This window comes from Ochotona curzoniae, unplaced genomic scaffold (assembly GCF_017591425.1).
Source record: "Ochotona curzoniae isolate NIBS_2020 unplaced genomic scaffold, NIBS_Ocur_1.0 patch35, whole genome shotgun sequence".
Taxonomy (NCBI): domain Eukaryota; kingdom Metazoa; phylum Chordata; class Mammalia; order Lagomorpha; family Ochotonidae; genus Ochotona; species Ochotona curzoniae.
The window spans coordinates 741593-767886 of NW_024466917.1; the positions used below are offsets into that span (position 1 = coordinate 741593).

At 48.3% G+C, this 26294-nt stretch overlaps 1 protein-coding gene across 1 annotated transcript in view; it reads right to left on the reverse strand.

Annotated features, from left to right (window-relative positions):
• Nucleotides 1-26294, reverse strand: part of LOC121167243 (electroneutral sodium bicarbonate exchanger 1-like) — a 48868-nt gene that overhangs the window by 12860 nt on the left and 9714 nt on the right. The window contains exons 2-8 of the mRNA XM_040996652.1: nt 22067-22148; nt 12924-13070; nt 11951-12086; nt 10083-10243; nt 3648-3836; nt 2420-2511; nt 512-669 (exon numbers count right to left, since the gene is read on the reverse strand). Coding sequence (XP_040852586.1) covers nt 512-669; nt 2420-2511; nt 3648-3836; nt 10083-10243; nt 11951-12086; nt 12924-13070; nt 22067-22148 — 965 coding nt within the window. The remainder of the gene's footprint in view (nt 1-511; nt 670-2419; nt 2512-3647; nt 3837-10082; nt 10244-11950; nt 12087-12923; nt 13071-22066; nt 22149-26294) is intronic.

Sequence of the window (26294 nt, forward strand, 5' to 3'; positions counted from 1 at the left end):
CCCGCTGGCCTTATCGCGTAGAGTCAGGGTTATCTGTTTCCCATTTTTCTAACAGCAAGGAAGCCTTGTAGAGGAACTGACATTGTGTCTTTCACCAGTGGGCCCTGAGTCACCAGCGTCCCCTGCTTCAGTGTGCAGGGCCAGTCTTGGGGACCAACGCAGGCATATTTGCAAAGCACAGATCCCACCAGAACTGTGAGGGGGGACACCTCTGCCTTGGTTGGAGATCTGCAACTGGGTCAGCAAGACCAGGGCTTCTGAGCAAGGCACATGGTTGGCCTTTGCCATGTTAGTACTCTGCAGTAATTCTCCGTGCCCAAGCTACAGGTGCCGTGCACTCACAGCCCCCGAGTCCTAGAATTCCTCTGCATGGCAATTAATCAAACACATTCCAGTTTTTTCCAGATTGCTGGGAAAATCAAAAACCATTCCTACTATCATGAATACTAAATTCTGGCATCAGCTTGTCTGTTCCACTTGTTCCTGTAAGTAGTTTCATCTTTGTCGTCACCTCGTTGGGATGGGCACTTCCGTCAGGCCTGAGAGAAGCACGGCTGGGGACAGCCTCACGAAGGCCACGATGGGGTGGTCCAAGGTGTCCACCTCCCCAACCAGAACATTCGAAGCCTCTGCCCCCGTGGGGATCTTCTTCATGAAATGCAGGTCTACCTGGAAGTCCAAAAGAGCCCCATGACAGCTGTATCCATCAGTCACCTGAACCCTCAGTCACCCTCCTCGGGCTTCCCATTCACACGTCACACTGGCCAGCACATGTTTCTTCATGCTATTTTATTGGAACCTTACGAAATTTCCATAAGGTTTATAAGGTATACACTGCATTAGTCTCATATTTTCCCTTTAAATGAAACAATCTGAAACCCAGAAAGGGGAAAACGACTTGCCCAGAATCAAAGAGCTTTTTTGTTTGTTTAAAGATTTATCTTATTTATTTGAAAGGCACTGTTACCGGGGGAGGGGGGGGAGTGAGACAGAAATCTTCCCTCTGATGGTTTATTCCTGAAATGGCTGCAACAGCCAGTGCTGGGCCAGGCCAAAGCCAGCAGAGACTGGAATTCCATCCAGGTCTCCTATTTGCACAGCAAGGGCCAAACCTTTGGACCATCTTCCCCTGCTTTCCCAGGCACATTAGCAGGGAGCTGGATCGGAAGTGGAGCAGCTGGGTCTTGTCAGCTCTGGGACTTTCTGGGTTTAAGCCCCTGCCTACAATGTCACATCCCATATCACAGTGCAGGTTCAAGCCTCCCATTCTAGCTGCTCCATTTTCAATCTCACTTCCTGCCAACATCCCTGGAGAAGCAGAGGATAACAGCCTGAGTACCTGGGCCCCTGCCAGCCATGTGGAGGCCAAGATGGAGTTCCAGGCTCTTGGCTATGGCTGTTGCAACTATCTGAGGAATGAATCAGTGGACAGAAGGTCATATACTGCCTCTCCCAATACTGTTCTGTCTTGTAGAGTACATATATAAATCTTTATATATATATATATAGAGAGAGAGAATTAAAATCCAGATATTCTGGTTTGCCTCCGTTGCCCCCCGCTTCCTCCCAAACAGATGCTTTTGAAGCGCTGCGTCCCAGTCTTTCCCTTTTAAATACTCACATGCTCTGTCAGTGGTTTCAGGTTTTCTAAATCGATCGTGGAGCTCTCTGAGCAGAGGAAGAGGCACGACACTACAGTGTTTCCAAAGGACAGCACTGGGGGCCAGTGTAGTAGCATGGCACGTGAAGCCACCACCTGTGACGCTAGCTATCCAGATGCTGGCTCAAGTCCTGGCTGTTCCATTTCTGATCCAGCTCTCTACTAGGGGGCCTGAGAAAGCAACAAAGGATGACCCAAGAAGATGGCACCTACATGAAAAACACAGAAGTAGCTCTGGACTCCTGGCTTCCACATGGCCCAACATCAGCTACTGTGGCTTTCTGGGGAAGTGAATCTCTCTCTCTCTCTCTCTGTTTCTCTACCTCTGTAAATGTGCCTTTCAAATAAAATAAAACTTTAAAAAAAGGCAAGAGAGACAGCATTGAATGGGCACTGGAGTGAGGAGGGGCTTGGGAGCAGAAGCCTCTGCAAGCTTCTATGATGGCCTGGGCCTCAGAGTCCACAGGTTTCAACCAACAGGCAGCCGGGAAGACAGCAGCCGAAATACTGTATTGGCAAAATCCATGTAGGTGGGAGGAACTGCAGGAGACCAGGAGGTCAGGGGCTGGCGTGTGTTTGCAGCGTGGGGAGTCAGCCCTGCCCAGGACGCTGGCATGTGCAGAGGCAGATGGGCCACATCTGCTCTCTCTGTGATGTGAGCCTCTCAACACTAAAGCTAAGCCAGATTCCAGCAACTGGACCCGAGTTCACTGGAGAGAAATGGAAGCCTCAATGTCTACCACCCATGTCTCTGCTCACCTTGCTTAAATCCACAGGACTGTGTTCACAATTCACTCCATTTTTTACTTCAAGATGTGTAGTCGGGACAGGCTGGGGAGACACAGTTTGACCTATTTGGAAAAAAAAAAAAATCAAACAGACCCCAGAGTCACTGCCTTCCCCTCCACACCTGATCCACCATCACCTAGCCACGTCTGCTCCCACAGTCCACACGGAGAACTGGCGGCCAGGAAGCCAGCTCTGCTCCTCCCTGGCTTCCTGCCTAACACTCGGTGCTAAGGGTCCTGCCACTGTGTCTCTTCTTCCTGAGCACATTCGCAAGCCTCTTTCGGGTCTCCGGCAAAGCCGCAAGCCTGAACCTGAAGGATGGAGCAGAGACCCCCATGCACCTGGGCATGTCCCACTCTGTGGGCACCCAGGTATGTCCCACTCTGCAGACACATGGGTGTGTCCCACTCTGCAGACACTGGGCGTGTCCCACTCTGTGGACACATGGGCATGTCCCACTCTGTGAACACCTGGGGCTATCCCACTCTGCGGACACTGGGCGTGTCCCACTCTGCGGACACCTGGATATGCCCCACTCTGCCGACACCTGGGCATGTCCCACCCTGTGGACACCTGGGCATGCCCCTGCCCAGGGATGCAGCAGATGTGGAGGCCGGTGGATGAACAGAGAGGAGAGCCTGGCTGGCCCCTCCCTGAAATGGAGCCAACAACAACAGCCAAGCTTCATGGAGTGTCTACCTGCCATGCTGCACTATGGCCTTAACATGGCTTCACTCACGGAAGCCTCACAATAAACTTGGGGAGTAGGTCCTTTAGTTACCCCTATATCACAGGTGATAAAGAGGTTTGGTAGGCCACCTGACGTCACACTTTTCAAGGTGGTAAAGCCATGACGACAAGCTCATGAGTGACTCAAGGGCTCACACAATAAGATTTTACCTCCCCCTCCTAGAATCACCTTCTCTGGCCCAACTTATCCTGACCCTGAATATCTCCCAAAGGGCACATCGTTTGAGGGAGGGGGGGACAAATCTCATGTGTCAGGTCCACAGAAATGCAGCACTGCAAGAGATGTGCACCGGTGCCAGCCAGTCATCTTACCAAACATCCTAGGTGTCTAAGGTGATGTAGAAACATACTAGACAGATACAGCCCCCACTTCCCCATGACTCAGCACCTCCTACTAGTGCCCGAATGTTACATTAATACAGAGAACAATCCCTCCCAGTCACCCTACCGTGTTTATCCATCAAGTGTGGGTCGGACTGCTTCTTGCCGACCTCGGCAAAGGAACGGACAATGGGGATGAGATTGTTCCTCTTCTTCTCGTTCTGATGATGATGCTTTTTGAGAAGGGCTTCCCGCACCTTCACCCTCATGCTGTCATTCAGGTCACTGGACAGTTCCTGCTGGTCCAGGATCAGGTCTGCAAAGCAGGCACTCACATGAACATGCAGCCTGAGGATTGGTGAGTCCTCGGAGGCCAACATGGGGTTGGGCCTGGGCAAGAGGCGAGGCAGGGGGAGGCATGATTTCAGCCCCAGGGTCTGAAACAGCTGCCTGAGACCATGGCTGTGAAAAGTTACACTTTGTTCATGTAATAAATCATTATTATTATTATTATGAATTAAAACTACTGAGCACTTAATATACACCAGAAACTAAAATACATATATTATCTAGTCTAATCCTGACAGCACTGAGAAGTAGATATTATTAAAGCAACTTTTACAGATGAGGAAATGAGGGTTGAAACCCTACAAAATTCCTCCAAGGTCTCATATCTAATAGGCTATAGAGCTGGGATTCAAACCCAGGACTAAGCTGAAAGTTTTCAATATTACCTGCTTAGTTCTATCATCTCCCAAAAGCCCCCTACAGGCCCTTCCCCCAAGATTTTAACGTTGGTGTGACTGTCAGGAGGAATGACAGGGGCAGGATTTTAGCCTGGCCATTGAGACTCTGGTTAAGAAACTCATTTCCTGGATGTGATGGCGATCTGGCTACAATATCTGTCACCCCACTGATCGCCAGGGCTGATTCGGCCGATCTGGTTGGCTACGGGGGTGTCCCCTTCCTCCCTCACTGCTCCATGTGCGTCCCTCCTAAAGCTGCATGCTCGTTTGAAGAGGATGACCATCCCGCTAGAGCAGGACCAGTTTTCGGTCAAGGGTATACGCGTAGCTGCATTGCCCTGTTAGAACCTCCAAACAAGCTCTCAAGAAACTTGTCATGTCCCACAGAATGGAGAGGGGGAAACCCCAGTGCCTGGTGTTGACAGGCAGCTAGCTAAAGGCACACATTCCACCCCAGTCCTACAATTTTTCTTAGCTATGCAACCTTGGGCAAGTTACATAATCTTTCCGAGACTCAGTTTCCTCATCTGTAATGTGGAGTGCCAATATTATCATCCCATTTTGGAAGACTGCTATGGAAAATTAGATGAGCTGATGACACAGGTTAGTTCTCCTCATCACTAACATTGTGGGAAAACGCTAGGAATCTGATGTGAGAACTAAACTTCCACTTCAATCCTGTACACTTCTCCCCAAACTTCTGCCTATTCTCAATTTCTAACTTCACCCCTCCCATGACTATCCAAGTACTAGAATCAATGATCGAGGAAAATCTACTTCAATTAGGTTTCTTTAACCATTTTACTGATTGGTTCCTTCCTTCCACATTATGACAGTGTTTCAGGATCCTCCGTCTTGAGGAAACAAATGAACCAGCACCCCAGATCTTCCTTTTCTTTCTCCTACCATCTAAAAGTTCACACACACACACAAAAAATCCTTAGCTCTTTGCAATTTGACTATGGCAGCGGGGCTTCTTGTGATAAACCCATCACTAACCTTCCTGTTGCTAAATCCAATGGAGCTTCCAGTGTTCCTCTCACCTGACCTCTATGAGCTTTTGACTCTGGTAGATCGAAATCTCTTCTCTCGGCTTTTAGAGCTGGCCCAATGGTGGCCTCCGGCAGGTATGTCTACATCCTAATGTCCACCCCAGAACCTGTGAATGTGATTTTATTTGTAAAAAGGGAGTCTTTGCAGATGTGATTAAATCAAGCATCTCAATTATCAGGGTAAGTCTTAAATCCAATGGCAAATATCCTTTAAGAAGATGCCCAGGGGAGAGACTTGGAAGAAACACATGTGCGGACAGAGGCAGGCATTAGAGATATACAGTCACAAACCAAGAAGCTCTGAGGCCACCAGAAGCTAGAAGCTGAACCCAACAAGGGTTAATTCTCTCTGGAGTTTGCAGAGAGGATAAGGTCCTGCCAATAACTTGATTTTGAACTTCTGACTTTCCAGAACTGTACGAGTGAAAAAAAAAAAAGCTGTTGTTTTAAATCGCCAAGTTTATGGGAAGTCATCGGAAGCAATTCAGATTATATGACCATTCCTTGATTGTCCTCCAACCCCTATGAGCACTCCTTCTCCATGTCCTTGGCACTCTTACTTCTTCCAACCTAACCACAAGCCCCCCAAAGCCACCCTGAAACTTCGCAGTTCCCCTTTTCTGTCACAGCCTTCTGATCTTTCTCCCTTCATAATATCAACTATTTCAAGACTGTAAGTATCAGCTACCTACAGTCTTCTAAGTGCTGGCTCCAACTACCCAACAGATTTCCATCGAGATGTCCGCAGACCCTTAGAATTTAGCACATACAAAACCAAACTTGGAATCCCTGACTCTTTTCCTTTTATTTTCCCCAAACATTTGCCAGACTATTCTCAACAATTCTACTTCCTCAATCTCACTGGGATCTGTCTCCGCTCCTTCCTACCTGCTACAGTCAACAGCCGCTGATGGTATAGTCAACTGTCACAGCCCACTTCCCCTCCAACTCACCCACCCTCTGTATTTGCGATCATCATTCTAGTTCTAACATGCCAAATTTAGTTGTCATCAACTCACCAGTGGCTCCCTGTTGTTTACATAAGTATAAACAGTTTCAAAGGCTGCAGGGGCAGTGGAGAACAGGTGTTGTGATGCAGTGGGTAAGCCCTTGCTTGGAATGCTGCCCATACTGGACTGCCAGTTTATGTCCCAATCTAGCTGCTGCTGAGCTTCCCAATCTAGTTTTCTATTAATGCACCCTGGAAGCAGCAGAGGATGACTCAAGTACTTGAATTCCTGCCACGTAATGGGAGACTTGGGTAGAGTTCCTAACACGTGACTTTAGCCCAGCTCAGAGTCCTGACTGTTGTAACCATTTGGGAATGGGGTAGGCCATCTCAAACTGGGCAGCAGCACACAACGGCAAGTGCCAGGACTAGATGCCTGTCACGTCAGGCTGGACCTCACTACCCCATGGCAGACATAAGATCCGGGGCTGGAAGGGGAGCTGGTAAGGGAACTGTGGGTACTACTTTGCTGCACTACAGGTCCCGCTGGTGAGCATGAGAGCCAGGGCTGGGGGCAGGCCAGGCTGGTCAAGGCAGCAGTACCCATCAGCATATATGTGGACCGGATCTGGGGTTGGGGCAGGCTGAACTAACCTACAGCATTCACGGGTGAGCAAGAGAGCCAGATGGGACGTGGGACAGACCAGGCTAGATCTGGTACAAGCAAAAACCAAGATTGGGGGCAGGTCTAGTGGGAGTTATTGGAGGTCACCCCAACTAGGTCATGGCATTTGCTAATGTGTGTGAAGACCAGGCCTATGGCAGGCTAGGCTGGGCTAGGTCATAGCACCTGTCAGTTCACATGAGAGATGGGGCTGGGGAGGAACTAACGAGGCAGCAGCATCACCAGTATGTGCGTTGGCTGGTGCAGGAGACGGAGTGGACCTGACTCTGAACTAGCTGGTGCACACACAAGAGTCAAGTCTAAAGTCACCATAGGCAGTATTTCTTGAGGGACTCCCCAACTAGATCACTGGATTCAAATTTCAGCCATAGGGAAAGTCACAAGCTATGTGGTCCAACCTTGGAGTGCATGTATTGGAACTAGGCCTCCTTGATTGCTGGTGCATCACTAGATGCACAAGGGGGACATGATGGCCAGCTCATCTAGGCCAGCAGAGGACATCAAGTGCCTCTTCAGAGGATGGAAAGCAGAACAGGTTGGACAACTCTCTTGGCCAAGCTTTGCAGCAAGTATCTGGGTCTACAGATGTACACTGAGGTGGACTTGGTCCGCCAATAGACTTGAGAAAGACTTTCCTCAACCGTGGTGCACTAAAGCCAACAATATCTCAGAACTATCATAACTATTCAAGGAACACCCTCAGAACATTCTAAGGCATCATCAAATGACTGTTACCCATCCCCAGGTGTTGATGTAGTCTGACAGCAAAGAGTGGCCCCTTCTCCTTCCTTCCCCCAGAAGGTCAGGAGAATAAAAAAGAGAAGAACATTTGTCTCACTCACCTTCCTCCATACCTTGATCCTCTCCACCCTAATTGGAGGCCCACATGAGCATGTATCCCTTCCAACTTTATAAACAATATTAAGATCAAAATTTTTAAAGTTTTGGTGAGTATTTTTATAAAGAAAAGCTAGGGGCTGGGTACTGTGGCGTGGTGGGTAAAGCCACTGCCTGTGATGCCAGATCCTATGCGGGTGCTGGTTGTGTCCCAGCTGTTCCACTTCTGATCCAGCATCCTGCTAATGGCCAGGAAAGGACAACAGAGGATGGTCCAAGTGTTTGGACCCCTGCCACCCATGTGGGAGACCTGGATGAAGCTCCTGGTTCCTGGCTTTAGCCTGGGCCAGCATTAGCCATTGTGAGCATCTAGGAAGTAAACTGCCAGGTGGTAGTTCTCTCTTTCTCTAACTCTGCCTTTCAAAAATAAATTTTTAAAAAAAGAAGAAGAAAAGCAAATCTCCCAGGGCTTCTACCTAACACAAGGATCTTTCCTTCAGCCACACAAAAAAAGTTACCAAACTATGGCTATGATCCCCGTGAGTTCTGCCTCTCCCAGGCAATCAGTGGGACTTTGGAAATCTTGAAAAGGAGGGGACACAGGATCCCATCAGCTGACTCCTCCCCTGGGTGTTTGTGTGCCCCTGGAGAGGCAGAATAGCTTCAATACTTGAAATGGAAATATCTGTAACCTGCCCAGCTGAACAGCCAAGTGAAAGGAGAAGTTCCCATGTGCTACACAAGTGTTGCTCCAACCCTGTTCCTAAAACACAATCCTTCAACAGTCCCTCACATCACAACACACTTTTGCCTTGAACGTCATGCTGAAGCCAGGTGAGCACTATGGCTCTATCCAGGCCCATCTGCCTTTAAGATCTTTAATTCTTCCTCACTCACTGGGTTGTTGGAGCTTTCCCTGCTCACCTGCCTAAAACTTTTCTATTCTTCAATTGTTAAAATGCAAAGTTCTGTAAAACCATGCTTAATCACTATATACTGCAAAGTTTAAATTGTGGCTTAATTTTCTCCCCAAAAAACTTTATCAATTTATGACTGTTAATGCTAAACAAGATGTAACTGCATAGAAACTTTGATGTTAAGTTTGTACTCAGCTGTTATATATATGATGTTAATGTTGATCCTTCCACTGTTCCTGTGCCACTCTGATTTAGGTTAAACTCAAAAACATGTTAGCTTGGGAGATGGAAAAAAAAAAAAAAGGTTTATAGCAGCTGGTTGTGTATATACTAAAATTGAGATGCCAAGGAAGTAGTTACAGGATGTGGTTAAGAACTTGCATTTTCTAACATATTGGTCACTCAATACCATGTTAATTAACTTCATGATGTTGTTAATTTCAATGTTTCTTCCTGTTGTTGAAGTTGTGTAGTGACATCTCATTGGAGGAGATGATATTCTGCCAGCTCTACTTTCAGACCAAGGATGGTCTCCCAATGAAACTGTTGAATTTATCTGGACAATAAGATGCTGGACTCTCTGCATGGTCCATGCCCGCAATGAAGGAATCATGACTGGATATGAACTGTACTACTGTAACAATATGGAGGAATTCAATATGGGGAGAGGACTTGGGGAGGGGATGGAAGAATCCCAGAACCTATGAAACTGTGTCATAAAATGATATTTAAAAATTAATTTATTAAAAGATCTTCATTCTCCTTGACTCTCCTCTTTGCAAAAACTGCCACCTACTCCTTTCTCTAACCATCGCCCAGCACATCTCTGCTGCACTTGCTCTCACTGCTGTTCTCAGACCCACTTCCCCGGCAGCAGGCAGGCCCACTTCCCCGGCAGCAGGCAGGCCCACTTCCCCGGCAGCAGGTAGGCCCACTTCCCCAGCAGCAGGTAGGCCCACTTCCCCAGCAGCAGGTAGAGCTCCCTGAAGGCAGCAACGGTCCCATCCCTACAAGGGGACTGCAAAAAGTTGCCGGTGAAACAAATTTAAAAATCAGTTTATTCTGAGGCAAAAAGCTGTTTTGAAACCTTATACACTGCTTCTAACACATTCTCCACTTTTTGAAGATCCGCTCCTCTGCTCCCTGTGCCTAGCACAGTATCAAGCGCATAGTAGTCACCAACTGTTTACTAAATCAGCAGACAAAAGGGAATCTAAGGGCATGTCCCTTGTCGTCCATAATAAGCCAGTGAAACAGGTGAGGCGGGGCTTCGCTGGAAGGTGAGGAAAGGCTGTGACTCGCCCGAGGACACACAAGCACTTCCTTCTTTCCTCTAATTTGCCCAGAAGTTCCTCTTTTCCGTCACCTAACCTTACCTGAAATTTCTTCTATGCTGTTTGCACGCATATCCAGAAGGACAGTTCCGTTAATAAGGCAGCTCCTTAGCTCAAAGAGGCTGTGCAATGACAGGGTTGCCACATAAGGCTTGCTCCAGCGTTCTCCCCCATCCTCAACATCTTCTTCAAACTTCAGCCACCTGAAAGCATTACAAATAACTGGATGCTAAAGGTAGACAGGAACTTTCAGCAGACATTTTGAAAATACACTGCTGAGAAAAACAGCTGAACAGCCGCACTGAACATCATAAAATGTAATGTGTATATTCAATGGACGTTGGAAAGTGAAAAAAGAGAGTTTCAGAACACTGCAAGACAGTACAGTTTAATTCCATTTTTTGTTTATTTTTAAAATGACATTTAAAAATTTTATTTATTTATTCTTTATTTAAAAGGTAGGTAGGTGCACAAAGACAGAGATCTACAGTCTACTGGTTCACTCCCCAAATGCCCACAACATCGGGAGTCTAGAACTCCGTTCTGGTCTCCCATGATGGGATCCAGGGCCTAGAGCCTTTACCCGCTGCCTCCCCGCGTGCGCATTAGCGGGAACCTGGGATTGAGAACAGAGCCTAAACTGAAGCCCAGGTACTCCAATATGTGACACCAGCATCCCAAGAGGCAGCTTAACCACTGCGCCAAACGCATGCCCCAATTCCAGTTTCATTTAAAGAAAATTTGAAAAGCATGGCCATCTGAGAATCTCCCAGTACCTATTTCTTCTCTTCTACTTTCAGACAAAAATTTGTGAAAGAAAAATGTCTTAGCCCTCATGCAACTTGGCTACCCCAATGGGAGTGCTTCTGACAAAATCTTCACTGGGTTTGCAGCGGATCACCCCACGGGAGCTGCCATTGCTCGTGTCATCTGACCTCTGCAGGGTCTGATACTAAAAGGCCAAAAGTCTCTTCTCTTGGCTTCTATACGCATAAGACCCCAAATATTACACTCATTATCCATGGGGTAGTGGAATTACAGGTAACTTTCACTTTCTTTTCACTTATTTTCGGACTTTCTATAGATAATCAAACTATATATATCATCAAAGATAGATATTATCAGTAGGACACACTGACAAATCACAGTAATAAAAGGATAATATTTTTCTTTTTATCAACACCTGTGTGACCTGCAGAAGTTTGCAAAGACCAAATGACAAAAGACCAATTGCGTTTTAGTGGGGCGTCAGGTAGTAAGCAGCTGCCCTGTTTAATCCTCTGTGTTCAAACAAACCCTTACAAAACATCAATCAGGCAGCGGGCATCCAGGAAGACCCGTGTCCGTACCAACTGGAAGTCTGCTCTGACAGTTGCCCATATTGCCTCCATCCCCAAGGTTCTGGCTTTGAAGCATTTGTAAGGCTCGCTGGTCAGTCCCTACAGGAGCTGGGACATAGCTCTGGTTAACACTGAGGCCCTTCTGGGATTTGAATCTCAGGTAAGTATAGTTACCACACAGTGACCCCAGGGAGTTTAGCATAAATCCAAGAGTCTCTGTCGTGTTGCACTGTCCAAGAGAAGTTAAAATCTCAAGGCTTCTGCAGCTGTCAGTGAATTAAACTCAAATGGTCCTAAGGTACACCTGCGTGGACCTTTTCAAGACTAGGCTCCAATCAATTTAGCTTTGTTTGTCTCCAAGGCAGACCAGTAACATGGCACTGACCCTGAACATGGCACTGTTGACCTTGGCTATGGAATCAATACCAAGATTCCATCAGGGGAGTCTTCAGCATCAGTCCTGTGCTTCTCCCAAGAACACGAGGCCGGCGGGTGTGTCCCTTGCCGACAGACACACCCGTGCCCTCCCCAGCAGCTCTGCAGCCGGGCCACTTCTAACGGTTCTTTTACCTGGCAGTCTCCTTCCACTCGGCATCTTCTCCTTCCTTCAGGCAGATCTCATCCAGTTCTGTGAACAGCTCGTGAGGCACATGCTCTTCATCTTCCTCGGTGCCAAGAATGAACTGAACACGCTGCGATGGTGTGTCTAGGAAATCAAGCAGGGGAAGGTCCGTGTCTAGCCTTGGACTTGAAACACAGTTTCCTACCTGCCAACTCACTTCAGGGCTGTATAAAAGAAATCCTGAGTGTAGATCAAAAAGATTTCTTTATTCTCGGAGAAAAAGCTATTCTGTGGAAGCAGTCTCAAGGGAGGAAAAGTTAATGAGCTAAGTCCACTTTGTATGGTGGACTGTGGTTTGGCTTCTCACCGCCTGAGCTCTTTCAACTTCAAAGCCACAAGCGAGGGTGGGAGCCTAACCCAGGGAGGGTGTCAGGAGGCGGGGCCGAGTGGGAGGTCCCTTAGGCTGCCGGTCCCTGCCCTTGGACTTCCCACGAAACAGCTGCTACAAAAGCCCTAGTTGGAGCAGTCTCTCTGCTTGCTCCCGACTTGCTGCACGAGCCTTCTGCGTGTGCTCCACCACTGCGAGCTGCTGTCCTCCCAAGAGGCCAAATCAGTGGGGCTGCTCGATTCTGGGCTTGGACCTTCACAACCGTGAAGCAAATAAACCCTTTCCTTTTGTAAATTAGCTTGCTTTGGACATTTCACAATAGAGATCAAATAACTAACACATACCTGAAAGAAAACCTGCAACAAACAGGAAACAAGTCTAAAGAAAAAGAATGGCTAATTCTCTGGCAAATGATTTCACTGGCCATGGTACTGACTTGGGTGGGCAAGAGCTGCTAAGTTTTCATCAACAGCATTTCTTCTTGTTCCCAGAGAGAAGCTCTGAAGACCCTACCACAGGAGTGCACCCCACTCTCCTTCTGCATCCCCAAGCTCCCAGGCACAGACACCTGCCCTCTCCAGCAAGGGGGTTACCGTGGGCCAGGGCTTCCAGGCCTTCCTCCCCCTGGCTGGCTCCTTTGCCCCGCGCTCGTCTCCGGTGCTTCTGCCCGTGGGTGCGGTGGTGCCGATGGCTCTGCCGACCCAGGGGCATCCGAACGCCCACATACAGGGTCCTGTGACCTGGAAAGGAACAGAAGGTCCATGGAGAGGCTCTTTCAGGCCAAGGAGCATCACACCGTTAACGGGGAAAAAGACAAGAGCGCTTCAGCCTGATCACAGGTGCACAATGACGGAACTTCAAAGACTTCTGGAACTAAAGGCATACAGGTCCCAGACTGAAGTTCTCGTCCCTTGCGTGCAGGAGCAAACCTCATAGGGATTGGCATAATGTGCACAAAAGTGATCTTCAGGCTACAGAAGTCTTACTCTCTTCACGGTTGCACTGCGAGGACACAGTGGCTGAGTGGTTTTTTAAAAAGGCCATGCCATTGCTCTGTGATACTTGTCCTCAGTGTTAGCAGAATGTCAGATTAGAAAACTGAGTAAGAACACTTCAAGTTTAAATCAGTCTGCCTGGGTCCCAGGCTTCTTATTAATTGCATGCTCTTGAGATCATCTAGTTTTTCCATTTTTCAATTCTAAAAACAACAACAGAACAAAAACCTGAGAGGAAGACAGGATACGGGAGGAAGGGCAGAAAGAGTGTGTGTCCCGATCTGCTGGTTTGCTCCCCAAACGCCCAGAGTTGACCCAGGTACAGAACCAGGAACCAGAAACTCAATCTAGCTTCCCACTAGTGCAGACCTGAGAGGCAATGATGATGGCAGGAACCAAAGTGCCCCAGCCACCGCTTGGCACCTCAACCCTAACCCTAACCTCAACCCTAACCTCAACCCTAACCCAACACCTTGGAGTGGAGCTGCGACTCAAACCCAATCCTGCAATACTGAGATGCACGCACCTTAAGCAACATCTTAACCAGCAGGCCAAACACCTACCCTTGGGACTTGTCTTTGTAAAGGCATACTAAAAGTTTACTAACTAAACTTGCAGGGTTTTTATAAGCAGTAAATATGATTGCATGTAAATGCTTAAAACAATAACCAGAAGAAATTTTTGGCAGCCGGCAAGCATATTCTAAGATCAGCTACTGTTATTTGCTTTTTCTTTTCTGTATTATAGAATATACAATCTAGAATGACAGGGAATGACCAGTTATAAAACATAAGGAATGGGCCTGGCATGATAGCCTAGAGGCTAAAGTCCTTGCCTTGCATGTGCCAGGATCCCATATGGGCACTGGTTCATATCCTTACTGCTCCACATCCTACCCTGCTCCCTGCTTGTGGCCTGGGAAAACAGTCGAGGACGGCCCAAAGCCTTGAGCCCCTGCACCTGTGTGGGAAACCCAGAAGAAGCTCCTGGTTCCTGGCTTCAGATCATCTCAGCTCCAGCCATTACGGTCACTTGGGGAGTGAACCAGTGGATGAAAGATCTTTCTCTGTATCTCTTTTCTTTATATATCTGCCTTTTCAATAAAAAGAATCTTTTTTAAAAAGGAACATGAGGCTAGTGTCAAAAAAATACTTTTTATTAATCTGAGAGGCAGCGTGCACACACTCCCCTCTGCTGTTTCAGCTCCCCAGTGCCCAGGACAGCAGGGCTGGGTCAGGGCCAAAGCCAGGAGCTGGGCGTGCCATCCAGATGGGTGCCAGGAACACAATTACCAGAGCCGTCATCGATGCCTCTCAGGGTCTGCATTAACAGGAAGCCAGCCAGAGTCAGGAGACACAGCAGGATATGGAACCCAGGTACTCCAATGTGGAAAATCGGTATCCTATCCACAAGGCCAAATAACCAACCCCCCCCCAAAAAAAATTACATACTGTGCCGTGAAGGAGAACAAGAAAGCAAAAGTGACCTGGTATCACTCTTCACTCTTCCTCTCCTAATGCCTCTTCCCTCCATCAGCCTACTTGCTTGGATCCTCCACCTGCTGCACCTGCCTTCCTGCCAACCCAGAGGCCCAGAATCAGTACCTTCAGGGCCCCAACACCAGAGCCTTGGGCTTGCCCCGTTTCTACCCAACTGCTGCTTTTCTGTCCCCAAGGCCTCAGATCCACTCTCCACATCTTCCATCAGAACACCATCCCAGTTTTTAGCCACACTCTTCAAATCCACAAGCTTACCCATAATCCCTTCCTCCGAATAAGTGAGCCTGCTTTCAGTTCTAGGGAGAAGACTTGGGCCCTCTCAGGTGAACTTCCTTCAGCTCCATCTGGCTGGCTCTCCTCCCCCAGTGCCTCCTCTTTGCCAGGCCACAAGCATGGCTCCAGCCCCATCACCTCCCACCCCTCTGGAGTTCTTGCTGCATCTACTACCCTTGGTCTTTCCTTTCCACACATTCCTTTCATAGGCTTCTCCTGACTTAGATAACTTCCCAGAGCTGTGCTAATCCTCTACATTCATTTGCTTACTTTTATTGGTGAGGCAGACATATAATACACACACAGGTGGTACCCACTGATTCACTACCCAAATGCCTGGAATATGCGGGGCAGAGTTAGACTGAATCCGGGAACTGAAAACTCAGCCGAGGTCTCCTACAAGGCAGCAGAGACCCAAGGACACTGCTGTCAGCTCCCAGAGTGCATGTTAGTGGGCAGCTGGAGTCAAGAGCGGCGACTGGAACCAAACTCAGGCATGGGACCAAGGAGTCCCAAACAGCATTATAATCAGTAGGCCAAATGCCCACCTCTTCAAGTGGCTTCTGACTCCACCTCACTAGGGACCAGACAGCCCCTAACCATCAGCTCTCATCCTCCTCTACCCACCTCACTTCCCAGAGCCCACCCCAAGCTTGCCACCATCTCTGAGCACATCTGCCTGTTGGGTGATCTGGCCACCCTTGGCTCCTGTCCCACTCTGCCTCCTGGCTCAAACTCCTTCTCCCTGTGCTGCTTCTCCATCCCTCCACAGCTCACAAAATGAAGGTTCCCTGTGCTTCTATCCCCAGTCGTTGCTTTAACTGCTAATCATTCTTCTAATTCAAAGCTTTTACAAGACTCCCAAATCCTGACCGATAAGTGATTCAATGTGTCCCACAGCCAACTCACCATCCTCCATCCCATATCATATTCAGATCCATTTCTTCCATGTTTCTCTCCAAGGAATTGCCATTCTCTCAACTTTCCAACCATGAAACCCCAGTTCTCTACGACTCCAGCTGCACCCCTTTGTCACTCACTGTGTAGGGATGTCACACCTTTCGCTTCTGCTCTGACAAAGCCAGGGCTTTCTTTCTGCCCCACATTAACACTGCTAGTCACAGCTCATTCCAATGAGTTCAGGACCCTACGCGCTTGCTCAGTCCTCAGCCTCTTTTCTAGTCTAGGACAAATTTTACCTCAATGTGAAAAGACTTCCCCAAAACCTCAGTAATCAGCTCAAAAGAGATAAAAGTGGACACACCACATGTGTGTGCAGAATAAACAATCGGGCAGTGGGGGAGAATCTAGAGACAGGTATATCTGCATGTACCCTAACAATGAATCAGTCTGGTTTGAACCCCATCTCTTCCTCACGGCTTTGGCTGCTACGCCTACCATCACTTCACATGTCTCTGGTGGAACCACACTGCCATCCCCCAATGTACCTGTGCTTTCTGCAGGCTGACCTGGCCCACTCAGCCAAGATTCACTACAAATGCATCTTCATTCTCAGTATTATTTCTGATTCCGTCATCAGATATGTTATCTCCTCGGCCTAAAACCCCAGGGCCCTAGGCAAACACATCTCTCATATACCACTTTGCAGGAAAGGCTGTCTGTGTTACCTCCCACTACTCACTGGCAGTTAGCGCCAAGCCTTGTGTCCTGGCCTCCTCTCAGAATTCCCATGTGGTCCCCAGCGTCTGATCACACAGCCATCATGCCACAGTAATCAGCAGATGGCTTCTCCTGGGAGAGAAACCACCTCAGGAGCACCCCGGCTGGCCTGAGAGGGCCTCTCACCTGAACCAGCCACAGAAGGAACACAGAGCCCATGTGGAGCCCAGGGCGGGGTAGGGCGTTCTGAGCAGGGCGTATGAGGTGAAGGCTCTGAACAAGCCGAGGGTGGAAGGCTGACACAGGAAGCCAGCCCAGAGAAAGAGACCTCAAGCAGGGACTGTCACCCCTTCCTCTCCTTCCTTCTCCTGCTACAGGATTTCCCGACACTGCACCTGCTTCCAAATGGGGTCACAGTGCCTTGGGTGCGGCTCAACTCCTGCTTCTCCACCCCTCTACCCACCCAGCCCCGCTGCTGTGTTCTGCCCTCCAGAACAGAATCAGCATTAGGAAAGGAGATGATCAGAGATTTCTTGGAGCGCTGACAGGCACAGGAGGACCAACTCCATCTGGTTTTTGATGGAGTCACACTCCTGACCCTCGTCCTGCCTCAGGGCAGCCCTGGGCTGCCTTGCTCACATCTCAGGGCGTTTATGATAGGCAGATCTCTGAACACACTATAACCATTTTACAAACGGACAGAAACAGAAACTTGGAGCTGGAGGAGGTCACCAGCTAAGATGCAAGATTCCTGACCTCTGACATGATCATGTGAACTATAAAGTACATCCAATTCAAGCATGAGTACACTGAATATCACCTTAATCAAGGACCCACATTAGCATTCAGTAGCCAATAATGGCCCACTATCTATGTCTGTGGAGAGGAACTCTGGTGGCATCAGCAGCAACCCAGTAGCAACTAATTGTGCCAGGTTCTGTCCCAAAGGCAGGGGATCAGCAGCGGGCAGCACAAGGGCCCCAGGACACATTTTCTAGTCAGAAAAAACAGAGAACAAAATCACATCAAATAGTGTATGCTGTGAATCAAACAAGATAATGTCAGAGTATGTGGGCAGGGGTTGGCTGGAGAATGGAGACTTGAGCTAAGATGCTTAGAAGGACACCTGAGAAGGAGAGACCAGGGCAGGGCGTGCGAGAAGGGGAATCCAGGGAGAGGAAGGGAACATGCACACACACACAGGCCCCTTGGTGAGTGCAGGTAGGGTTGGTTCCAAGGCACACGGACAGCAAGCAGGGCTAGAGCAGGATGGAAAAGCGGAGAAGGAAATGAGGAGGAAGGGGTTACAAAGGCAAGGACAGAGCATGCAGGATCCTTGGACCACGAGAAACCTGCATCCTAGAGAAGAACCCTCACTGGCCTCCACTTGGTGTCCTGGGCGCTGTAACACTCGCCGCACCTAGGCTGAGCTAGACTGGGCTACTGAATGGCTCCCTGAGGAAGGATCTTCAGCTTTCCATGCAGCCCCCCAAGCCTGCTCCCTCGCCCCTGCAAATCCCCAGAGGATAAAGACTCAGCCAACGGCCTCCACTATTCCTTTGGTTCACACTGCCAAGAAGGCTGGGAGCTTAGAGAGGCAATGCATGGGTTAATTGAACCCATTTTATTAGATGCCACCTTATTGGTTAACGGCCTCATTGTTATCACCAGATTTAAGCAAAGAAGTCAGACCAAGAGGCACCCTGGGCTAGTGCCTAGACACTGGGCGAGTCCAGGTTCTAAAGTTGGAGTCCTTAGGGAAGGTTTGTGCTAGGCCCGTCTTTAGAGGAGACAGAGTGGTTCAGATCCTGTCACTGTCCTTGCTTCCTGCTGTAGACAGGGACCACAGAGGGGGTTCAGTCAATGGCCGCCAAGGAAGCAGCTGTGTTTCTGCTTTCTAAATCCCCACCAGGCAGGAGTGAGCCACAGCTGGAGTCATCCTGCAGACGTCTGCCAGTTCTGAAGGTACCGCTGAAGATGCTTTCTTCTAAGAAGGTCCAAGCAACTGTCAGGAAGCCGACCCTGATTTCTAGGCCAGTGACCTCACTCCTTTAACCCTGTGGTCACTTCGCCAGTCACAGGCTCGGGCTGTCTCACCTACGTCTAACTTACCCAACCCCATCTCCTCCCAGACAATTTCCCACTCTTTTTGCAGTCAGAGTGTCAAACCTAGTCTTTTGGGCTCTGTATAAATAAAGTATTCTGATTTAGTAAAACTGATGAGAAAGATATAATTTGGGTGTATATGTTTAGAAGGCAAGATTTTATCCCATACAGAGAACAATCATTAGTAAACTCGTGCCAAACCTCACCAAGCAGGAGAATAATCACAGCATACCCCACCCTGCGTATGGTGACTGGGTGCCCAAGGCCCAGCGCAGTACCCGGGCACCACGCGCCAGGCGCTCACTCAGACGTCACTAGAACCTGCCAAAGGGCACAAGGTTCCTCTGAGCTGAGCGGCTGGGTCAGTCAACAACCACAAAGGCGAATCTAACACGTGGAACAGATGCAAGTCTTTCTTTTTTTCAGCTGTAAAATGGTCAACTGGCTCTCACCTTTGTTTAAAAAGAAAATATTAGAAGGCATTAAGCTTCCTACAGGAATCATAAATCAAGTTGTTAATCAGCTATTAGTGACCTGCCAGAAAAAAAAAAATGGAAAAAGCCATTCCTCTGATTAAAGCAATTGTCCTGAGTTCCCCTGGTGCCAGAGTCCCCAGAAGCAGGTGTCATCTGATTGGCTTCCAGGAAGGTAGATACTGTGTCACCAGGAGAAGCTGGTCCTGCTGCCAGTGACTCAGGAGCTACTGCGGATGGAACCCTGACTGCGGGAACCAGAAGCGCCTGTCCAGGCTTATTATTCTACTTCCAAGGAGACAAGCATGCTCATGAATGGTTACTTCCTTGCTGGGAGCAAAGGTCCAGGGGGTGTTCACAGGAGGACAAAAACCAAAAATGAAGGTTAGAACATGGGCCCTAAAGGCGTAATGATGGGGAGAGACAGACACACAGAATTATCCAGACAGGAAGAAGGGCTGAAGCAACAGATTACAATGTTTCCATGGGGACCAGCCCCTGGGGTGGTGGTTAAGATGCCTGCATTTCACATCAGAGGGCCTTGCTTCAAGTCCTGGCACTGCTCCCAATCCCAGCTTCCTGCTAATGTACACCCTAAGAGTTAGCAGTGACATCCCTGCCACCCCCAAGGGAGACCTGGGCTGAATTTCTAACTCCTGGTTTCAGCCCAGCCCAGTCCTAGCTACTGCTGCCTTTGAGGGCATGAAGGATCAGTAAGATCTCTGTCTCTTTCTACATATCTATTTGTACCTTTCAAATAAGAAAATAAATGCTTAAACTACTTGAATTAATTTTTAAAATATATATTTTATTTTTGAATTTGAAAGGCAGAGTTCTACATACACATACACAGAAGAAAAGACAGAGAGGTCTTCTATTCCCAAATGGTTCACTCCCAAATGGTTGCACTGATCAGCACTGGGCCAGGCGAAAGCCATGAGCTTCATCTGGGTCTCCCACATGGGTACAAGGGCTCTCAAGTTCTTGGGCCATCCTCCACTGCTTTTCCAGGGTATTAACAAGGAGGCGGACTGGACACGGAGTAACCAGGATGGAAACTGGTGCTTACACAGAGTGCCAGCACTGCAGGCCTTAGCCACTATGCCACAAAACTAGCACGACTGAATTAATCTTTAAGAAGACACTTAAGATGTTGACATGACAAGATAGGACTCCCAAGGATGGGTGGTTAGCGCGGGAGGGTGTCCTCCCCGTGAGCAGTGCTTGCAGGATGGGCAGAGCAGAAGCCCAGTGCAGACTCCCCCGTGTAGAACAGTGATGGCACCTGCTCAGTGGCGGTGCTACGAAGAGGAAGAAGGCAGCCTGTAAAAGGGGACTACTCTAGCACCGAATGCACGGGGGCACTGGATAAATGGGAACCTATCAGCACACATCCTTTCTTTTCCCCACTTGCCCTCATGGCTGAACCCCACATCAGTTCAAAATACTCTGGAAAACTTAACCCTGATATACCCAAACACCAGTGACCTTCCCAGAGCCACCCACATCAGTTCTGGTAACGACTGTGGAAGCTGAGTCAGCTCTGCAGCTGCTCCCCTTCTGAAGGCCAAGTGCCTCCCCCCGGGGGCCCTGCAGCTTGGATGACAAACCCACCACGGAATAAGCAAGAGCGCAGAGAAGGCCCGCCCGCAGCCCCAGGTAGCACAGTGCTGCTGTGTCCTGGTCAGCAACCATCCAGGGGCTGCTGCAAGGGACTTGAGCAAGGCTCTGGGGCCCAACGTGCCTTCTCTGGCCACCTGGGCTAGACACATGCCTTCCCTAATCAAACCAGGAAGCCACAGCAAGAGCTCCAAGTAGGTCCCCTGGGAAATGGGGAAGCAGGCTACCAAACTCTGGTTAGGCAGGAAGGTTGGGGAGTGCAGACAGTAGGAAGGGTCTTTAAGAGGGTAAACTGGACAGGGCCTGTCAATCAAAGTGCTACTTCCTCCCCTTTTACTGGCTAGAGTTTGACAGAACCTTGCACTGTGAGTTCTTGAAAGACTATGTCACATGGGCCCAGTGCAGTATCCTAACAGCTAACATCCTCACCTTGCAAGCCAGGATCCCATATGGATGCCAGTTCTAATCCCAGAGTCCCTTCTTCCCATCTAGCTCCCTGCCTGTGGCCTGGGAAAGCAGTCGAGGACGGCCCAAAGCCTTGGGACCCTGCACACACGTGGGAGACCTGGAAGAAGCTCCAGGCTCTTGGCTTTGAATTGGTGCAGCACGGGCCATCGCAGGCACTGGCAAGTGAATCAGAGAACAGAAGATCTTCCGCTCTCTCTTGCTCTTATATATCTTACTTTCCAATAAAAATAAAATAAGTCTTTAAAATAAAAAGAGTATGTTACAGATGGGCTTCTGTTATCCCTTCCCTTGTTCAGATGAGATCAGGCTAGGAAGAGCTAATACGGGACATGGGATAAGATGGTTATACAGCAAACCTGAGATGTTACAATGAGTGGTGGTTTTCTATCTATAGTTACACTTCCAGGCAGTTGTCAAGGGTCAGGTGCTTCACAGCCTCAGGGAATGAGTTACTCGTGAGTGTCCACACTGGACGTGACACTGCTCACAGCACTGCCTCCCAGGCAACAAGACAGCGCTGTCAGGCAGCGCTGGTATCATAGCTCCATTTTTATTTGGCAGATGAGGACACTGAGGCTAACAGAGATAAAACGATCCTTGCCCTGGGGAAGAGCGAGGACTGCAGGCAGACCCACCCGGGTCCATTCCCCTCCCCATCCTCTGACCCCTACCCAGGACTCACCTTCCAACTCCTCCTTCTCATAGTGGATATTAAGAATGGTACTGGTGCCGCCCTGGTCCACCACAGCCTCTTCGTCTGCTCTCTGTTGAAACACGAATAAACCATAAGTCGCAGTAACACATACAAACACCCAAGGAAGTCCCTTTAGAGACACTGGACATGTGTGTGGGAGGTTGGGAGGGGAGGAAATAATGGTCTACCTGTATTTTGAAATGTGAATCTCACAGTAACTTTATTTCTAAAATTAGAAAGGCAGATGTACAGAGAAAAGGATAGACAAAGAGAGATACAATAACTTCTGAGATGCAAATACAAGTGATCAGTCATGAACCTGAGAGGCAGAGAACATTCCGATTCCGGAACTACTGCACAAGGTCCCAACAGTGGTAAAAGGCTAAGCTAGGACTGAGCCCAGGGCCTGTGAGTACAAAATACACACCTTCCTCACTGCCCCCACTCCACCAGTAAGACTGTAGAAGGTGGTGGCATTTGTCATTTGTGACCCTCTGCACATTTGAGGCTGTTGACCACAGCATTCATGAAATCCCCCGTTCTGCCCCTCTGATCAGGGCTTCTAGCCTCACTCCACGCTCACCCTCCTGTGACTGCAGGGCCCAGGGAACAGCTCTCCAGCTGCTGTCTCCCTTGCTTGAGTCTCATCATTTCAAACAGCATCTGGAACTGTGTGGCTCAGTTCTCGGTAGACACTAGACCAAGATCTCTGTGTCTAAAATCAAACTAATCTTCTTTCTACAATTAATACCTTGTGTTCATATATTTCCACCCACAGCACCGTCATTCCTTTACTAAACCTCTCCAATGCCTTGCAGCCAGGGCCCAGCCTGATGGCTCAGCTGGCTGATCCCCCTCCTCTAAATGTCTACATCCCACCCAGCTGTTGATCTGTGTCCCAGCTGCCCCACTTTCCATTCAGCAAGCTGCTTATGACCTGGGAATGCAGTGGAGGACAGTCCCGATGCCTTGGGACCCTAAACCACATGGGAGATGTGGCTCCTGGCTTCAGATAAGCTCAGCTCCAGTCAATGCAGCCATCTGGGGAGTGAACCAGTGAAAAGATCTTTCTTTCTGTCTCTCCTTCTCTCTACAGATCTATCTTTCCAATAAAAATAAATACACTTTAAAAAAAACTTATTTGTTTGAAAGGCAGAGTAACAAATGAAAGTGGAAGAACTCTTCCAACCACTGTTTCAGTCCCCAACAGCCGGGGTGGGGACAGGCTAAAGCCAGGAGCTCAGAACTCCAGCTGGGCCTCCCGCGTGAGTAACAGGGGAGCTGAACTAGACACAGAACAGCACTCCGACATGGGGTACCGGCGTGTCACGCAGTAGCCTGACCTGTTGGGCCACAACACCAGCCCCAAGAACCCTCACTTCTTAGCCCATGTTTGAAATTCCAAGCTCATTTATTCATTGGCTCCACACGTATTGAATGTCTACCAAGAACCTGCCGGTCTTGCTCTGAGATTTCACCCAAATTCAAACACCTCTCATCCCCTCTATCCCACCCCCTCTGGCCCTGTCGACTGTCCTGGACGTTTTTCCCAGATGTGGGACCGCCCCTACCTCGTTCACTGAGCGTTACTCTCCCACCAGCAGCACCTGACACACATCGCCTCCTTCATCTCAGCTTAAATGCGCTTCCTAGGCAGTCTCCTCTAACTGGCCCCATCCCAGATACCCAAGCTAAGCCTGGTCCCCCGCCCCCCAATATTTCTGCATCTACACATCACACTGCAACCCTCCCTCAGTGAGAAGCACTCTTTCTGCTCCTTGAGTCAGGGACTGTATGTGCCTTCTTCACCAGCACTCAGCACAGATTTTTCACAAAGTACTCAACAAAGCGTTGTTAAAAGGACTACCATGGCATCTAACATTTTAAGCCCTTACAAGACCCTGAATCATTAAAAGTAACATTAATAGGGGCCAGTGCAGTGACACAGCAAGCTAGTCATCTGCCTGAAGTGCCAACATCCCCCATGGACATTACTTTCTGTGTCAGCTGCTCCACTTCCATCTAGCTCCCTGCTTGTGACCTGGGAAAGCAGCAGAGGAAGGCCCAGTGCCTTGGGACCCTGCAACCGTGTGGGAGACCCAGAAGGTTCCTGGCTCCTGGCTTTGGATCGGCACAGCTCTGGCCCTTGCAGCCTCTTGGGGAGTGAATCATCAGATGGAAGATCTTCCTTTCTATCTCTCCTCCTCTCTGTACATCTGACTTTCAAATTTAAAAAAATATATACATTAAAAAAAAGAAGAAGAAGCAGCAGCAGCTAATGGCTCTTGGCTTCAGATTGGCTCAGCTCCTCCGTTGAGGCCACTTGGGGAGTAAATAAATGGACAAAGATCTTTCTCTGTGTCTCTTCTTCTCTGTAAATCTGCCTTTCCAATAAAAATTAATAAATTAAAAAAAAAAGAATAAATGAGTTCACTCTGCACCCTAATTCTGTTGTGGAACTGGGATGCTCAGCAGGACAGAAACAGGAATCAATTTCAAGATAGGAGGAAAACAAAAGCCAGGGAGTCCTGAATTCACACTGGAAATATCAACAAGAAATAATATTTCTATCTTTAAAAGCTTTTAAATGTATGAATTTATATTTTCTTGCTGTGTGCACTTATAAAGCCTAGTGAAAAAAAAAACAAAAAAAAAAAAAACAAAAAACAGTAGCATTGAGTATCATCAGCACCCAGATTGTGGTCTCTTAAAATGCTGTTCCTTGAAGGATGGGGGCATCTCAGGTGTGAGTCAGCAGCTGTACAAGAGGAGACTAAATCTGCTGATATATCAGGTAGTAAGGAGGTTCCCAAAGGCAGCTAGTGTCTCGTCATGTCAGAAGGACCAAGGAGTCAAGTAGCTGCTTGGGACAGTTGCATCCCTTAGGGGAGCATGTGGCTTGGTGTGAATCCCTTCTACTCGGCTTCTGCTCCAGCTTCGCGATGACGCGCCCCCTGGGAGGCTCAAGTGTTTGGAGCCCTGCCATCCACAAGGGAGAGCCGGCTGGAGTGGGTCCTCTGCCTGCAGACAGGCCAATTCCTGGCTGCTGTCAGATTTGTGGCGTGAACAGGTGAGAAAAGTTGCCATCTGTCCCTTTGGCTTTCAAATAAAAACAAAACGCGTGAAATTCTTAAAAGAACTCAGGGGAAAATTTAAAGAGATACTCTGCCAAAAATAGGACAATAATGGTAATATCTGCAAGAGATTGGGTATATCAAATATGTTTAGATTCATGAGTTCACATTACTACAAAAATTAATTAGTCACCACTGGAGGATAACATAAATAAACCAATTCATTCGTTTGAAAGCTAGCAAATAATTTACCTTGACTTGCCAGCTTAAATTATACCACAAAATGGTACCACAGACTAGATGAGAAAATTTTCTCACAATGGAAGAAAATAAATAAAAAAAGGAGTCACAGAGCCTTGTCATTTTGCAAACCCTAATGGGTTGTAATAATTTTTTAACAGTCTTGCTAACATCACAGAAAAAAATAAAAGAATTACACAGCTCCTCATGGGAGACCATACCATCAACCATGAGACAATATGATCAAATAAATTGTTCCTCAATCTAATCAAGTCTCTAACTCGAAATGCTAATTTACTGAAAATACAGTGAAACAGAGTTCCATGAAAAACAGCACCGTGGAAAAATAATCAACAAAATCCAGATTCTGGCCACACAAAAGGCCTAGGCAAAAAAAAAAAAAGCCCAGCCAGTAGCATGGGCTACTTAGCGTTAACACTTAGATGGCAACATTTCAAAACTCCATCTTCAGTAGAGCTAGGTTCAAGGAGACGGCGATCCAGCTGCAGCATGTGAATTTCATTTGGATCCTGATCCCAAGAAACCAACTGGAAAAGTGTGTGGTGTTTTTTTGGTTGCTGTTTGTCTTTCAGTTAGCCGCACAACTACTATGGTGGCCAAGAGCCAGGACGCCAGCTCCACCACAGGCTGAAGACAAACTCCTGCTCACGGCTGGCGGGGATGCAAAACGGTACAGACGTTTCTTACAAAATGGAACACATTTTTACCATATGATCCGACAATCAAGCTCCCTGGTATTTACCCACAAGAACTGAAAACTTATGTCCACACAAAAACCTGAACACAGATGTTGAGAGCAGCTTTATTCATAATCGCCAAAACGTGGAAAGAATCAAGGTATCCTTTAGCAAGGTGAGTGGACAGACTGTGCTGGAGCCATA